The 18105-nt window shown below is 43.5% G+C and overlaps 1 protein-coding gene across 1 annotated transcript in view; it reads left to right on the top strand.

Moving 5' to 3' along the window:
* Positions 1-18105, top strand: part of LOC120028987 (kinase suppressor of Ras 1-like) — a 53044-nt gene that overhangs the window by 15758 nt on the left and 19181 nt on the right. The window contains exon 2 of the mRNA XM_038974271.1: positions 2487-2627. Within this exon, the coding sequence (XP_038830199.1) occupies positions 2487-2627 (141 nt within the window). The remainder of the gene's footprint in view (positions 1-2486; positions 2628-18105) is intronic.

Here is an 18105-nt window from a genome sequence, read left to right as displayed (position 1 = left end):
AAACACCATTCTCAAAAGTGACCGCAAAAGCGATTATGCAAGTAATGCTTTTATTAAAAAGGTGCATTTTTATGGTGAAAATGATCTTCCCCAAACTTGAAACTCACATGCTGCGTATGTATGCCAGTTAGGTTTTAAACCTATTGTAAAGCTGATTAATGTGCTTACTTTTAAGTTATTTGGCCACTTTAGTTGAGATACAAACATTATCAAAACATATAGGCCTGTGGGCTAGGCTACATGAGGTGTGTGACTATGATTTGAAAAAGTCGGGGGGAAAAAGGCATGCATTTCTTGCCTTACTGCACACAAGCTGGGCATCATGACAAGTGATAATATATCATTCACAAGTGATAGGCTAATAACAACTATTCTTGATGTAATCTTGTCTTTACATATACTAAATAATATATGTGTGAAATTAGTATTGATTTAGTCAGGAGGGGAAAAAATGCACTTAAATAGCGAATGGAGGAGGCTTTTCCCGTGGTTCCTTTTCATGCCAGCCAGGTAGGCTATACTCCTGTTTTAAAGTGAAGCAATGTGCTAAAAGTTAAAAGTTGATAAATAAATATAGTGGGATACTGATGGGATACTCCTCTTTTTAATAAAGGCCATCACTCTGTTTTCTCACACAATTGCATAGCCTATAGAAATGTTGCTCAACATGAGCTCATGGGCTCTCATGAAGTGTTTGTTTGATTTTACCGTGACTAAACGGTCACGTGGAATTTGACTGCCATCATGACTCGTGACTGCCGGTGTGGTGGTAATACGGTCACGGTAACAGCCCTACACCTGGCACCTACTACCATACCCCGTTCAAAGGTACTTAAATATTTTGCCTTGCCCATTCACCCACTGAATGGCACACATACACAATCCATGTCTCAAATGTATCAAGGCTTAAAAGTCCTTGTTTAACCTGTCCCCTCCCCATCATCTACACTGATTAAAGTGGATTTAAACAAGTGAAATCAATAAAGGATCAGAGCTTTCACCTGGATTCACCTGGTCAGTCTGTCATGGAAAGAGCAGGTGTTCTTAAATATGTTGTGCACTCAGTATATATATTTATCTGTCCTCTCTCTCCTCTCTCTCTCTCTCTCTCTCTCTCTCTCTCTCTCTTCTCTCACTTCACTGCGGCCCACTCTAACTCTTAGTCGACAGGGGGATTTCCTCAGCCTGAGCTCTAGTCTCGCTTCTCACCGGTATTTTGCATAGAACACCAGACCTCATGCTGAAAATAACAAGAAAGAAACACCATGCAGTTTGTTCTCAAACATCAGTGGGTTTCACACCCGCAGTTGTCAGTTTGTCATCAGTCTCCTTTGTTAAAATGAAATGAAACTCCCACACACTGTGCTTGCAAAGGATCAACTGTTTGTTGTGCTGCAAGTTTCATTATCCACTCATTTTGTTCTACTTGGTTATAACAACAATCAGATAATGCTTTTGCTTAGCATCATCTGTGTTTCAGTTATTTTCGGAACTTTCTTAAAACTTCTTATGGCTGGGGGGCAGTATTGAGTAGCTTGGATGAATAAGGTGCCCAGAGTAAACTGCCTGCTACTCAGGCCCAGAAGCTAAGATATGCATATTATTAGTACATTTGGATAAAAAACACTCTGAAGTTTCTAAAACTGTTTGAATGATGTCTGTGAGTATAACAGAACTCATATGGCAGGAAAAAACCTGAGAAAAAATCCAACCAGGAAGTGGGAAATCTGAGGTTTGTAGGTTTTCAAGTCTTTGCCTATCCAATATACAGTGTAAAATTTGGTCCGATTGCATTTCCCAAGGCGTCCACTAGATGTCAACAGTCTTTAGAACCTTGTTTCAGGCTTCTACTGTGAAGGGGGAGCGAATAAGAGCTGTTTGACTAAGGGGTCTGGCAGAATGCCATGAGCTAAGTCAGGCTCTGTTCCTTTTCATTTCTAAAGACAAAGGAATTGTCCGGTTGAAACATTATTGAAGATTTATGTTAAAAACATCCTAAGGATTGATTCTATACATCGTTTGACATGTTTCTACGAACTGTAATATAACTTTTTTGACTTTTCGTCTGGACTAAGTGCCTGCGCCTCTTGAATTTGGATTTGTGAACTAAACACGCGAACAAAAAGAGGTATTTGGACATAAATTATGGACTTTATCGAACAAAACAAACATTTATTGTGGAGCTGGGATTCCTGGGAGTGCATTCCGATGAAGATCATCAAAGGTAAGTGAATATTTACAATGCTATTTCTGACTTCTGTTGACTCCACAACATGGCGGGTATCTGTATGGCTTGTTTTGATGCCTGAGCGCTGTACTCAGATTATTGCATGGTGTGCTTTTTCCGTAAAGCTTTTTTGAAATCTGACACAGTGGTTGCATTAAGGAGAAGTATATCTTTAATGAAATTTTCCCCAAAAATATATTTGGAGCTCAGACCAAGCGGCATCTTAACGCTCTTGTATTTGTGTTGTCACCCCCTCCAGGTGAAACTGACTAAGTACATCTGTAAGCAGCTGCAGTGTAAGCAGAGAGTGCCTGAGAGACAGAGGACCCAGGCCCTGGCCAGCTACCCTCGACTGGGAGACTGGCTCTGCACCATCAACCTCAGACCTGAACTCATACAGGTACTATTTGTTCACACCGTGTGTGTGTGTGTGTGTGTGTGTGTGTGTGTGTGTGTGTGTGTGTGTGTGTGTGTGTGTGTGTGTGTGTGTGTGTGTGTGTGTGTGTGTGTGTGTGTGTGTGACTGTGTGTTTGTGTGTTTGTGTGTGTCTGTGGGTTTGTGAAGAAAGAGAAAGCAACTGAGCGACTATGTAATGAGATCCCTGTTCAATCCCCTCTGAAAGGTTCAAGTACCCAGGTTAGTTTGGTTAGTTTGCATCTGACTTAGAGAGGGCAATCATGTTGGACTCCTCAGATTCCATGTACTCTGGACCAGGTCCATTTTGCCCTAAGCTGATGGAGACATCATTTTGGGGCGGCAGGTAGCCTAGTGGTTAGAGCGTTGGGCCAGTAACCAAATGGTTGCTAGCTCGAATCCCCGAGCTGACAAGGTAAACATCTGTCGTACTGCCCCTGAACAAGGCCGTCATTGTAAATAAGAATTTGTTCTTAAATGACTTGCCTAGTTAAATAAAGGTTAAATAAATCAAACTAAATAAACATGGCATAACAGTTTGTTATTCAAGAGAAGACGTTCCTGCACATTGCTTACTATAATTTCAGGACAGGTGTAGTTTCCCATCAATATCCAATGAAAATCTCCACAATAGGAGTAGCTTGTGAGCCTTTTTACTTTAAACATTGTTGAAGAACATGGTTAACTCCAATAAAGAACATGGTTAACTCCTCCAATGCAGAACATCGTTAACTCTTACGATACAGAACATGGTTAACTCCTCCAATGCAGAACATCGTTAACTCTTACGATACAGAACATGGTTAACTCCTCCAATGCAGAACATCGTTAACTCTTACGATACAGAACATGGTTAACTCCTCCAATGCAGAACATCGTTAACTCTTACGATACAGAACATGGTTAACTCCTCCAATGCAGAACATCGTTAACTCTTACGATACAGAACATGGTTAACTCCTCCAATGCAGAACATCGTTAACTCTTATGATACAGAACATGGTTAACTCCTCCAATGCAATTTAAGCATCCTTAGTGAACTCGCAGTACCATCTCCCTTTATCTGAGTCAGATTGGATTTGGGTCTTTATTTCTTTTGGACGGTAACATGCTTATGATAGGGCATATTTCATAGCAATTAAGGCCTTTGCTGGAAGCTGAAAACAGGCTTTTGTAGTTCTGCTCTGTATCCACCCTTCCAGTTGGCAGTAGCAGCTTCACGGGGAGAGTTTCTGCCACTATTTTGTCAGGACTAGTACAGACTCAAAAACATTTAATCTGGTGTTTTTATAGAGACTATTTGTTCTGCCAATGGAAAATGAGCGATCACTTTTTACCGTCAATTTCTTCTCTCCAGTACCTGCATTTAGGACTGTCGTTGTACACTATGGGTTCTGAAAACGACCCACCCCCAAACCCTATTGGTCTGTAGTCAACTCTTCACGTGATCCAATCCATGTTCCTGCTACTGTCCCTGGCCTCCAGCCATACCCCCCTCACTATACCCAGGCTTATGTTTAGGTGTGTTGTGTTTTTACTTTGTACCAAAATGGCAGAACATGTATGCATGTATAATGCACACCCAGCAGGTTTATGCAGATGATGCTATTCAGGAGTTGGCAACTGTCAAAAACAGAATAGGAGGATTCTGTTTTGTTATATACGTGTCCTGGCCCCACGTGTTGTCACTAATCTGTGTCTATCACAGACCAGTTTAACCTGCTCCTCTCTACCAAGCCCTCTTTGCAAATTTAGCCCACTGGGAAAAAAGTGGTTGAATCAGCGTTATTTCCACGTCATTTCAACAAAACATTTAATGTGATGACGTTGGGAATTTCGTATTTTTTTCACCCTTTGGATTGCAAATCAGAGGAAGGTTTTCAAAAAGTAAGTGAATATTTAATCGCTATTTGTGATTATATGAAGCTTGTGCCGGTGGAAAAATATGTTGATGTGGGGCGCCGTCCTCAAACAATCGCATGGCATGCTTTCGCTGTAAAGCCTATTGTAAATCGGACAATAGAGTTAGATGAACAAGACGTTAAGCTTTTAACCGATATAAGACACTTGTATATACCTAAATGTTTAATATCCCAAATTTTGATGATTATTTATATGAATTGCGCGCCCTCCAATTTCACCGGAAGTTGTCGACAGGTGTCCCGCTGCCGGGACGCCTAGTCCTAAGAAGTTTTTAAGACTGCAATATGAGAGATTCTGCAGAATCCTACATAAAGGCTAAGATTACGTTTAAGATTAAGGCTAGCAAAAAAAATAATATGTAAATACTGACACAGAAAGAAAGAGTGAGCCCCAGGAAAGAGATAGAATTAAAGACATAGTGTGGTATAGAGTTAGTGGATAGGTTGTAGTGTTTTCAGGGCCCCACACCAGCTACAGTACATTCCCCTCTCTCTCGCTGACGATCAACACTCACCAAATCTGGCTCTGCCTGGCTCTAGCTCTGCATGGAGGGCCCACAATGTGCACAGTCAGCTGCTCCCCCCTCTGTCCCTGCCTGCCACGCTATTTATACACACGGTCCTGCCTCCCCACATAGCACACACACACACACACTCACATGCATGGACGTAAGCACTCTCTCACACACACGCATGGATGTAGGCACTCTCTCCCACACGCATGGACCTGAGCACTCTCACTCACACAGACACGTAACACTGGACAGTGTAGGATTGCCGCTACAGACTACAACACATGAATTTACGTGGCTGAACTTCAGGCCCTTAGCAGTGGATTCAACAGGTGGACTGACAGGGAAAGAGAGACAGAGGAGGTATTTTCAAACCAGGAGATAATAGTGTCAAACCAGGAGATAATAGTGTCAAACCAAGATATAGTAGTGTCAAACCAAGAAATAGTAGTGTCAAACCAGGAGATAGTAGTGTCAAACCAGGAGATAGTAGTGTCAAACCAGGAGATAGTAGCGTCAAACCAGGAAATAACAGTGTCAAACCAGGAGATAATAGTGTCAAACCAGGAGATAGTAGGGTCAAACCAGGAGATAGTAGGGTCAACCCAGGAGATAATAGTGTCAAACCAGGAGATAATAGTGTCAACCCAGGAGATAACAGTGTCAAACCAGGAGATAATAGTGTCACATCAGGAGATAGTAGAGTCAAACCAGGAGATAATAGTGTCAAACCAGGAGATAGTAGAGTCAAACAAGGAGACAATAGTGTCAAACCAGGAGACAGTAGAGTCAAACCAGGAGATAGTAATGTCAAACCAGGGTATGACAGTGTCAAACCAGGAGATAGTAGTGTCAAACTAAGATAGAGTAGTGTCAAACCTGGATATAATAGTGGCAAACCAGGAGATAGTCGTGTCAAACCAGGAGATAGTAGTGTCAAATCAGGAGATAGTAGGGTCAAACCAGGAGATATTTTCTATTTATTTATTTTACCTTTATTTAACTAGGCAAGTCAGTTAAGAACTAATTCTTATTTTCAATGACGGCCTAGGAACAGTGGGTTAACTGCCTTGTTCAGAGGCAGAACGACAGATTTGTACCTTGTCAGCTCGGGGATTTGAACTTGCAACCTTGCGGTTACTAGCCCAACGCTCTAACCACTAGGCTACCCTGCCGCCCCATATAGGGTCAAACCAGGAGATAGTAGCGTCAAACCAGGAGATAGTAGGGTCAAACCGGCGATACAGTGCATTTGAAAAGTATTCAGACCCCTTGACTTTTTCCCCATATTGATACATTACAGCCTTATTCCAAAATGTATTAAATAGTTTTTTACCTCACCAATCTACACACAATACCCCATAATGACAAAGCAAAAATAGGTTTTAGAAATTGTTGCAAATTTATAAAAAGAAAAAACTGAAATATGACATTTACACAAGTATTCAGACCCTTTACGCAGTACTTTGTTGAAGCACCTTTGGCAGCGATTACAGCCTTGCTGCAAGCTTGACACACCTGTATTTAGGGAGTTTCGCCCATTCTCCCAGATGATGGGGAGCGTCGCTGCACAGATATTTTCAGGTCTCTCCAGAGATGTTTGATCGGGTTCAAGTCCGGGCTTTGGCTGGGCCACTCAAGGATATTCAGAGACTTGTCCCGAAGCCACTCCTGCGTTGTCTTGGCTGTGTGCTTAGGGTCATTGTCTTGTTGGAAGGTGAACCTTCACCCAGTCTGAGGCCCTGAGCACGCTGGAGCAGGTTTTCATCAATGATCTCTCTGTACTTTTCTCCGTCCATCTTTCCCTCAATCCTGACTAGTCTCCCAGTCCCTGCCGCTGAAAAACATCCCCACAGCATGATGCCGCCACCACCATGCTTCACCGTAGGGATGGTGCCAGGTTTCCTCCATACGTGACGCTTGGCATTCAGGCCAAATAGTTCAATCTTGGTTTCATCAGACCAGAGATGCCTTAGTTCAATCTTGGTTTCATCAGACCAGAGATGCCTTTAGGTGCCTTTTGCAAACGCCAAACGGGCTGTCATGTGCCTTTTACTGGGGAGTGGCTTCCGTCTGGTCACTCTACAATAAAGGCCTGATTGGTGGAGTGCTGCTGAGGTGGTTGTCCTTCTGGAAGATTCTCCCATCTCCACATAGGAACTCTCGAGCTCTGTTAGAGTGACCATCGGGTTCCTGTTCACCTCCCCGACCAAGGCCCTTCTCTCCCGATTGCTCAGTTTGGCCGGGCAGCCAGCTCTAGGAAGAGTCTTGGTGGTTCCAAACATCTTACATTTAAGAATGATGGAGACCACTGTGTTCTTGGGGACCTTCAATACTGCAGAAATATTTAGGTACCCTTCCCCAGATCTGTGCCTCGACACTATCCTGTCTCGGAGATCTACAGACAATTCTGTGGGACCCTATATAGACAAGTGTGTGCCTTTCCAAATCATGTCCAATTAATTTAATTTACCACAGGAGGACTCCAATCAAGTTGTAGAAACATCTCAAGGATGATCAATGGAAACAGGATCCACCTGAGCTCAATTTTGAATCTCATAGCAAAAGGTCAGAATATATTATGTAAATTAGGCATTTCAGTTTTATTTTTTTATTTTTCGCTTTGTCATTATCATTATCATCATTAAAATCAATTTTAGAATTGAAGGGGTCTGAATACTTTCCAAATGCACTGTAGTAGGGCCAAACAAGGAGATGGTAGGGTCAAACCAGGAGATAGTAGGGTCAAACCAGGAGATAGTAGAGTACAAACCAGGAGATAGTAGAGTACAAACCAGGAGATAGTAGGGTCAAACCAGGAGATAGTAGGGTCAAATCAGGAGATAGTATGGTCAAATCACTGAGGTAGGCTAACGTTGCGTCTAATTGAAAATAACATTATTCTCCACTCACAGCAAGAAAGCAGGTGCATGTAAACTGTAATGCATTGCAATGGATTGACAACATTGTTTTTATCAACATTGTTCTGTTGACTCCATGAATGCAAATGCACCACTGCATTTGTAGTCTCACTGGCATACTTTTATTTACAAAGCCATTTTGGGTTTACTACCATTTTATTTGGCCATTTGTATTGTTCCGAAATGTGGTGAGTACTCTCTTCGTTCACAGGACTTTATCCTGCTAACTGTTCCAAATGTCCAAACTGAATTTGGTAAAAGGGCTTTTATGTACACTGCGCCATCGGCTTGGAACGCCTTACAAAATACTTTTAAACTGGAAGAACTTGTCCCGATTGGTGTTTTTAAATCACTGATGAAGGATTTTGAGGCTGATTCCCTGACCGGTCAATGTTTTTAATTTGCTGTTTTATGATTTTGTTATACTCTTGTGAATTCTATGGTTTTTACTAGATTACTTGTAGTTTTTCATGTTGTCTGTTTGTAATTGTGTAATGACATGGTGCTGCCTATCTTGGCCAGGACGATATTGAAAAAGAGATTCCTGGTGAAATAAAGGTGAAATAAAAAATAAAATAAAATGTACATTCTTGCAGAACAAGAATGTTTAGACTTTTCCTGTAAATCTGTTGAGCTGTTTTAAATGAATAGGTTAGACTACAAGCCATTCTCTACTTTAGCATCTGTGTGGACCATGCTACCACAGCTCATAGGATGGGATTGTCAATTCACTCCATAAAGTTTTCCCTCCCTATGAAAGTGTCCTGACAAAAATGGCCATTCATTTAGCCAGGGCTCCTCTCCATTCACTATATGACTCACAGTGCAGGAATGTATGCCTCACACAAAAAATGTCACCAGTCGGCTGACAGTCTCTGTTGTTGGGTACATTTGGGATCCGATGTGCTAAAAGAGCTAGCCTGGTCCCGATATCTGTTTGTGCTGTCTTGCCAAGTCCTGGCGGTAACAATGACCATAGGAGTTAGGAAGACAGCAGAAACAGATCTCAGACTAGGCTATAAAAGATCCCAAATAATGAACGCTCTTCTCCCAGCCCTCAGCCATTGTAAACTCTGGGAGATATTAGAGAGAGGGCCACTGTTTCCACAGGAAGAGGTGAGGAATGGCCCTCAGGGCAGAGCCCAGATCAGACGTGCCTATCTACCACATTTGCATGACTGGACAGTTTTGTGAAGAGGCAGTGATAACCAGGGGAAGAGAGCTGTGTTTAGTTAGCATATCTTTACTTTTCGTTCCTATCAAATAATCAACCATTTTTATAAATATTTACTCATTTACTTGTATATAGCTACATTCTTGTGTACACCTTCAACTAATGGGAGATGTCAATATGTGTTAAGGATGATTTGGTGTCAGCATGGGACCAGACTGAATCAACACATGTATGAAGAACCAGGGGTTAGTTAGTGTAATCTCAGGTCACTCCCCAAGGAGGAGAGGAAGGAGGTCGGTTACAGCAGAAAAAGTACAAAGTACCTCAACAAATCCTCTGTTTCCTGTGCCCTTGTGGAAGATATATCCCCCTCCCACCCTCCCCCTCTCTCTCCTCCATCCTCCCTTCTCACTAACCTCTGTTATCTAGTCTTATGGCCAGCCTTTGTCTTATCTGGAGCGTCCAGGACGATGGCCTGTGGAAAAATGCTAGTGTTCAGAGGAAGTGGAGGCAGTCTTCTGAGATTGGGTGGCAAAGCACTGATTAGTTATGGGTCTCTCCTCGTCTTCACAGTCCTGTCTTCAGGAAGGACTTCCTGAGCCATCAGAGACTGAGAAAGAGATATATGAATCAACCCCATAAAGTAGTCTCTATGGCTGTTAGACTTGAGGTCACTGCCTGTATTCTGCACAGACTGCCTATCTGTTGGGATTCTCTACTTCTCTCTACTACTGTTTCTAGCAGTCTCCTATTCTACTGCGGCTGCTTTGTGGGGTTACTTGGGCCCCTGTGTTTGGCGGGTTGCTGTTGTGTTGGGCTACTCTGTATGGCTTCCCTGTGACATTGTTGTGTATGTATGCCCAGGGCAGCATGGATATGTTCTCTTAGGGCCAATGCCTCTGAGGGGGGGGGGGGGGGGGGGAGAAGAGAGGTCAGGGGAGATCAACTGAGTTTACCATCACCAGTTGCTGATGCACCGCTTTGGCATGCCAGAAGCAGGAAGACAGACATTCTGGCTATCTGGCAGAGCCTGCTTGGAAGTAAAATAGAGAGAGACAGAGAAGGTGGGAGGGAAGGGAGTGGAGGGACTGAGGGAGGGAGATAGAAAAAACAGGGAGTGTGAGAGACTGCGCTGGAGAGAGGAGTTGAGTTCTCACAGTGTTTTTGACAGCGGTTTGGAGCACTAGGGATATCACTGGGACATTAGAGAAGGGGCTTCAACACAACAGGGTCCATAAGGAGCACATGGTACGTACTATAGGAAAGCTTTAGAACAATCTACTGAAGGAAAGCCTTTTGTACAGCAACATGGCTGATTTTACCAGGTGTTTCCTTGTTTCCTGTTAGCTGCAAGTTTCTTACTAGAGAGTGACTTGTTTCCGCAGTGCTGATAGAGCTTAAGCTCTGTGTACGCTAAATTATTAACTGATAATACTGTGTTAGTACACAATATATGGGATTTAGTTGCACAGTGAAGATTAATGTTGTTTAGTCTGGCCTCTTTTAATGTGGGGATTTAAGAGGCGGTTGTTTAGTTTAGTTTGTTGATGTTAACAGGTTTTAGTATGCTTCCGTCTGTGTGTGTTTGTGCGTGTCTGTGTGTGTGTGTGTTCATGTGTGTCCCTTACTAAGTTTCTTTTTCTTTGTTTATAGTATTTCATTTCACTCCAGATAGAAACTTATACATACGAACAACAACTTACAGACGCACACAAGCGATGACTTCATCTCCTCTGCCCAGACCCACATTCTCACACCCCTATCACTAGTGCCTGCGCTATTGTTTGCCACTTGGTCTTAAATTGATTCAATTTTTTTTCTCAGTCACCCATGCTATTTCAATAATAAATCCTTAGATTTTTCCCTTGTGGTAATGATTGGCGGATTGATTTCCAAGTTTTTAGTGTACGTTTTTTCAAGATGAGTGATGAGAAGAGAATCGTCCAGCTCATTGGGTATCTCACTACACCTCCATAAGTTTCTATATGTATTCCAGTAGCTTGGCTGATTAATGTGTTCACCTCCTGGCTCACGTGTATGTTCTGGGTGTCTGGATGAGTGTGTTTTTTGATGATTTATAGAAGGGGGCTTGTCCTGGGTGTTATTAAATCCTTAAGAGTCTATTGATTGACCCTCCCGTGCGTCAATCTAAGTAACATAATAAAAAATTCCCATCAAAATCCGTCAGTTTAAACTAGCGATATTGTTTTTTTTAATGGGCTACGTCTCAATCCGCCTCATCCACCTATGTTGGTCTTTCGCATCTGCGGTGGAAGGTGGCCGAGCTACAGCTGTGTTTGTCAGACCATGAGACATCTCTAAAATCGGTCTTCTAACAAAACGTCTGTAGCGTCCGAACGGTTTGGCTTACACTGTATGGAAATATGAGACTCTTACGAACACTATCAGGAATCAAGGTAAGACCCAGATGCAGACACGTTGAATAAACAATGGTTTAATAGTCCAAGGGGCAGGCAAGAGACAGGTCAAGGCAGGCAGAGGTCAATAATCCAGAGATGGGACAAGGGTACCGGTCGGCAGGCAGGCTCAGGGTCAGGGGCAGGCAGAGTCGTCAGGCAGGCGGGTACAGACACGGGACAGGCAACGGTCAAAACCAGGAGGGTGAGAAAAGGAGAGGCTGGGAAAAAACTGGAGCTGAAAGGACAAATGCTGGTAAGCTTGACAAACAAGACGAACTGGCAACAGACCAACAGAGAACACAGGTATAAGTACACAGGGGATAATGGCGAAGATGGGAGACACCTGGAGGGGGGTGGAGACAATCACAAAGACAGGTGAAACAGATCAGGGCATGACAAACACGAAGGTGTTCTCCGTTTTGCTCTAAGACCCCCCCAAGTGTAACAGGACTCGTCTGAAGGTAACACATACTAATTAATGGTAGTAGTAGTAATGGTAGTAGGTAGTTTTGTGCCATCAAAAATAAGGGGTTAAATATGTATCCAAAAGAACAAAAGTATTTCCTGAGCTTTCGTATATCTCCTAGATATATGACAGACACTTCAAAACCTTATTCCTTATGATTTATTTTTTGCCATTTATGAATGTGTTATTCAATGCATTTCTATGGGCTATAGTAGTAAAGGCTTAGACTTTTAGAGGTTTAATGGGTGCAGGTGGGACAGGGATGAGATAAGTGGTTTGTGTGTGTTCATGGTGTGCGTGGTCATGCGTCTGTTTGTGGTTAAGGGACTGTTTAGTTGAGCTGTTTTTGGAAATCTCTCTCTGGTTCTGTGTAGTCAGTCAGTCATTCGTTCTGTCATTATTAGGTTACGTCAAAACCAAACACAGCCAGTCATGACATGCCCAGACAGGCTGACACCCAGCCTTTTCATACACTTTCAGTTTGAAGTTCTGGCCTGCCCCACACACAGTATAATAACCCACAGCACACAGTGTGTGTGTCTCTCTCTCTCTCACACACACCTGCTCTGTGTGTTCTGCTGGCCTGTGTGTGTGTGTGTGTGTGTGTGTGTGTGTGTGTGTGTGTGTGTGTGTGTGTGTGTGTGTGTGTGTGTGTGTGTGTGTGTGTGTGTGTGTGTGTGTGTGTGTGTGTGTGTGTACATTCAACAGATGAGTGAATAGTTGGACAGGTTGTACTGCCTCTTGTCTCTGGCTGGCATGACAGTGCAGTTGGTTGAGATTGTGTCATATAGTCCCAAGATAAAGAGTCTAAAGGTACTTTCAAACAAAACCATATCCCCATTAGACACCTTGCTTCCTGGTGAATTTCCAGCTCAGCTTGTCTTTTGTTGTGGGTAACAAGTCTGTCTGCTGATTAGAAGAAAGTGACTCCCTGGAGAAACAAATCATTCTATGGAGGGGTTGAGTTCCAATGTAGACCATTGCCACCGCAATACATGTGAAGTGCCACAGTGCTTACCGAAGAAGCAATACCTTAGGCAATAGTGATACCTGCTACTATAGGAAATATGTATGACAGGCAAAGAAGTAATCAGGTTTTAATGGGGAGGTTCCAGCCAGGGGCTCTGTATCTTGGGACTCTATCCATCTGCCCAGATACAGAACAGTAACCCTGGTCTGGTCCGCTTCCACCCACTCCACCCTTACTTTGTTACTACTGGAATAAGTGGGCCTCTGGTCCCAACCATGTCCCTTACACAATTACCTTGTCGTTAATAATCTGTACATAAAAGGGATTAAGTTCTATAGCACTTAAGATACAAGCTGTTGAATTGAATACTTATTTCTGCCACGTGTGCATGCACACACAGACACACACACACACACACACACACACACACACACACACACACAACGCTACACTATCTGTAAATATAAAAGCAAAAGGTTGATTGACTGGGTGGGTGGGTTCCTACAGGGCCCACACACAACCTGTGCAGTCCAGCTAGTTTATTTCTGTCAAGCAAAACAACAGTTTCCAAAATAACAACAAAGACTAAAAATAGAACCTGGCGTGTCTGTTGTCACCAGTTGCCGAACCTCCTGGTCCCTGCTGTGAAGGCCAGTGGTTCTTAGAGGATGAGGGAGTCAGTATGAGGGCTTGGGGAAGGTGGCCTGCTGTTCTACATCTGTGTAGTCAAATCAAATTGCATTTGTCACATGTGCCGAATACAACAGGCTTACTATGAAATGCTGACTTACTTTTATTTATTTATTTTTATTTCACCTTTATTTAACCAGGTAGGCCAAGATAAAGCAAAGCAGTGCGATAAAAACAACAACACAGAGTTACACATGGAATAAGCAAACGTACAGTCAATAACACAATAGAAAAATCTATGTACAGTGTGTGCAAATGTAGTAAGATTAGGGAGGTAAAGTGTAGTTCCAAGATGGCGTAGCAGTTGTGTTGTGTTCGTCTTTGTCTCATCCTGTGTCTTATCCCATGTAAATAGCCGTTTTTTTCGTTTTTTTCTCGTATACATTTTAATCTCACTTTCTATCTACGAACTAAAGTTGCCAAGTTGCTGTGGGAGGTTCAGAGCTGTTGGCAGTCAAGTCTGGAGTGAACCAAGGGCTATATCTGTTCTTAGTTCTACATTTTTTGAATAGGGCATGCTTATTTAAGATGTTGAGGAAAGCACTTTTAAAGAACAACCAGGCATCCTCTACTGACGGGATGAGGTTAATATCCTTCCAGGATACCCGGGCCAGGTTGATTAGAAAGGCCTGCTTGCTGAAGTGTTTTAGGGAATGTTTAACAGTGATGAGGGGTGGTCGTTTGACCGCGGGCCCATTACGGATGCAGGCAATGAGGCAGTGATCGCTGAGATCTTGGTTGAAGACAGCAGAGGTGTATTTAGAGGCCAAGTTGGTCAGGATGATATCTATGAGGGTGCCCATGTTTACGGATTTAGGGTTGTACCAGGTAGGTTCCTTGATAATTTGTGTGAGATTGAGAGCATCTAACTTAGATTGTAGGACGGCCAGGGTGCTAAGCATATCGCAGTTTAGGTCATCTAACAGTACGAACTCTGAAGATAGATGGGGGGCAATCAATTCACATATGGTGTCCAGGGCACAGCTGGGGGCTGCGGGGGTCTATAACAAATGGTACCAGTGAGAGACTTATTTATGGAAAGGTGGATTTTTAAAAGTCGAAGTTCGAACTGTTTTGGCACAGACCTGGATAGTATGACAGAATTCTGCAGGCCATCTCTGCAGTAGATTGCAACTCCGCCACCTTGGGCAGTTCTATCTTGATGGAAAATTTTGTTGTTGGGGATGGAAATTTCAGATTTTTTGGTGGCCTTCCTAAGCCAGGATTCAGACACGGCTAGGACATCAGGGTTGGCGAAATGTGCTAAAGCAGTGATTTTTTTTTTTTAGGGAGGAGGCTTCTGACGTTAACATGCATGAAACCAAGGCTTTTACGTTTACAGAAGTTAACAAATGAGAGTGCCTGGGGAATAGGTGTAAAATAGCTGGGGGCTACAGGGCCTGGGTTAACCTCTACATCAACAGAGGAGGAGTAGGATAAGGGTACGCCTGAAGGCTATAAGAACTGGTCGTCTAATGCGTTGGGAACAGAGAATAAAATTAGCAGATTTCTAGTGGTGGTAGAATAGATTCAGGGCATAATGTACAGATGTGAGTACAGTGGAGGTAAACCTAGGCATTGAGTGACGATGAGAGAGCTTGCATCTCTGGAGACACCAGTTAAGCCAGGTGAGGTCTCCCCATGTGTGGGGTGTGTGACAAAAGAGCTATCTAAGGCATGTTGAGCTGGACTAAAGGATCTACAGTGAAATAAAACAATAACTACCCGAAACAGCAGAAGACAAGCCATATTGACATTAGAGAGAGGTATATGTAGCCGAGTGATCATAGGGTCCAAAGAGCAGCAATAGGTGAGTCAGGGAGCTGTTCGGTAGTCGCTACTATGCTAGGCGAGCAGGAGGCACGGCGTTCAGAAAGCTAGCGAGCCGGAGCTAGCAGATGGGTCTTCGGTGACATCACAACAGAAAAGCCTGCTGAAACCACATTGGATGATTACGTCGGCAGACCAGTCATGATGGATTGGCGGGGCTCCGTGTTGGCAATAAAGGGTCCAGGCCAATTGGCAAAAGAGGTATTGTAGCCCACGAATTAGTGGGCTAGCCTTAGCTTTCCTAACTGACTGTGTATATTGGTTCCTGTCTTCCCTGAAAAGTTGCATATCGCGGGGGCTATTCGATGCTAATGCGGTACTTACAAGCCCTTCTTAAGGCTAGGCGTCCCGCTAGTGGGACACCTGTCGACAACATCCAGTGAAATTGGAGGGCGCGCAATTCAAATAAATAATCGTAATATTAAACATATATGAACATACAAGTATCTTATATTGTTTAAAAGCTTAAATTCTTGTTAATCTAACTGCATTGTCCAATTTAAAATAGGCTTTACAGCGAAAGCATACCATGCGATTGTTTGAGGACAGCACCCCACATCAACATATTTTTCAACCAGCACAGGCGTCATAAAATCACACATAGCGATTAAATAAATCACTTACTTTTGAAAATCTTCCTCTCTTTGCAATCCCAAGGGTCCCAGCTACAACATGAATGGTTGTTTTGTTAGATAAAATCCTTCTTTATATCCCAAAATGTCTGTTTAGTTGGCGCCATTGATTTCAGTAATCCACTCGTTCAACATGCAGACAAAGGAGTCCAAAAAGCTACCGCAAACTTTGTTCAAACTACATTTCTATTTAATCCTCAGGTATCCTAAAATGTAAATAAACTATAATGCAGTTTTAAGAAAAAAAAGAAAAAGTGAAATAATTAAAGAGCAGCAGTAAAATAACAATAGCGAGGCTATATACAGGGGGTACCAGTACAGAGTCAATGTGCGGGGGCACCGGTTAGTTGAGGTAATTGAGGTAATATGTACATGTAGGTAGATAATAAACAGAGAGTAGCAGCAGTGTAAAAGGAGGGGTAATGCAAATAGTCTGGTTAGCCATTTGATGAGATGTTCAGTAGTCTTATGGCTTGGGGGTAGAAGCTGTTTAGAAGCCTCTCGGACCTAGACATGGCACTCCAGTACCGCTTACCCTGTGGTAGCAGAGAGAACAGTCTATGACTAGGGTGGCTGGAGTCTTTGACAATTTTTAGGGCCTTCCTTTGACACCGCCTGGTATAGAGGTCCTGGATGGCAGGAAGCTTGGCCCCAGTAATGTACTGGGCCATACGCACTACCCTTTGTAGTGCCTTGCGGTCGGAGGTCGAGCAGTTGCCATAACAGGCAGTGATGCAACCAGTCAGAATGCTCTCGATGGTGCAGCTGTAGAAGCTTTTGAGGATCTGAGGACCCACACCAAATCTTTTCAGAATCTTGAGGGGGAATAGGTTTTGTCGTGCCCTCTTCATGACTGTCTTGGTGTGCTTGGACCATGTTAGTTTGTTGGTGATGTGGATACCAAGGAACTTGAAACTCTCAACCTGCTCCACTACAGCCCCATCGATGAGAATGGGGGCGTGCTCGGTTCTCCTTTTCCTGTAGTCCACAATCATCTCCTTTGTCTTGATCACGTTGAGGGAGAGGTTGTGGTCCTGTCTCTGTGTTGTTGGTGATCAGACCTACCACTGTTGTGTCATCAGCAAACTTAATGATGGTGTTGGAGTCATGCCTGGCCATGCAGTCATGAGTGAACAGAGAGTACAGAAGGGGACTGAGCACGCACCCCTGAGGGGCCCCCCTGTTGAGGATCAGCATGGCGGATGGGTTGTTACCTACCCTTACCACCTGGGGGCGGGATCCAGTTGCAGAGAGAGGTGTTTGGTCCCAGGGTCCTTAGCTTAGTGATGAGCTTTGAGGGCACTATGGTGTTGAACGCTGAGCTGTAGTCAATGAATAGCATTCTCACATAGGTGTTCCTTTTGTCCAGGTGTGAAAGGGCAGTGTGGAGTGCAATAGAGATCGCATCATATGTGGATCTGTTGGGGCGGTATGCAAATTGGAGTGGGTCTAGGGTTTTGGGATAATAGTGTTGATGTGAGCCATGACCAGCCTTTCAAAGCACTTCATGGCTACAGACGTGAGTGCTACGGGTCGGTAGTCATTTAGGCAGTTTATCATAGTGTTATTGGGCACAGGGACTATAGTGGCCTGCTTGAAACATGTTAGTATTACAGACTCAGACAGGGAGAGGTTGATAATGTCAGAAGACACTTGCCAGTTGGTCAGCGCATGCTCGGAGTACACGTCCTGGTAATCCGTCTGGCCCTGCGGCCTTGTGAATGTTACAGAGACTGTGATCACACAGAATGCTACAGAGAGTGTGATCACACAGTCGTCTGGAACAGCTGATGCTCTCATGCATGTTTCAGTTTTACCTGCCTCAAAGCCAGCATAGAAGTAATTTAGCTCATCTGGTAGGCTTGTGTCACTGGGCAGCTCGCGGCTGTGTTTCCCTTTGTAGTCTGTAATAGTTTGCATGCTCTGC

This window comes from Salvelinus namaycush, chromosome 34, assembly GCF_016432855.1.
Source record: "Salvelinus namaycush isolate Seneca chromosome 34, SaNama_1.0, whole genome shotgun sequence".
NCBI lineage: Eukaryota > Metazoa > Chordata > Actinopteri > Salmoniformes > Salmonidae > Salvelinus > Salvelinus namaycush.
This window is presented reverse-complemented; position numbering and strand designations above follow the sequence as displayed.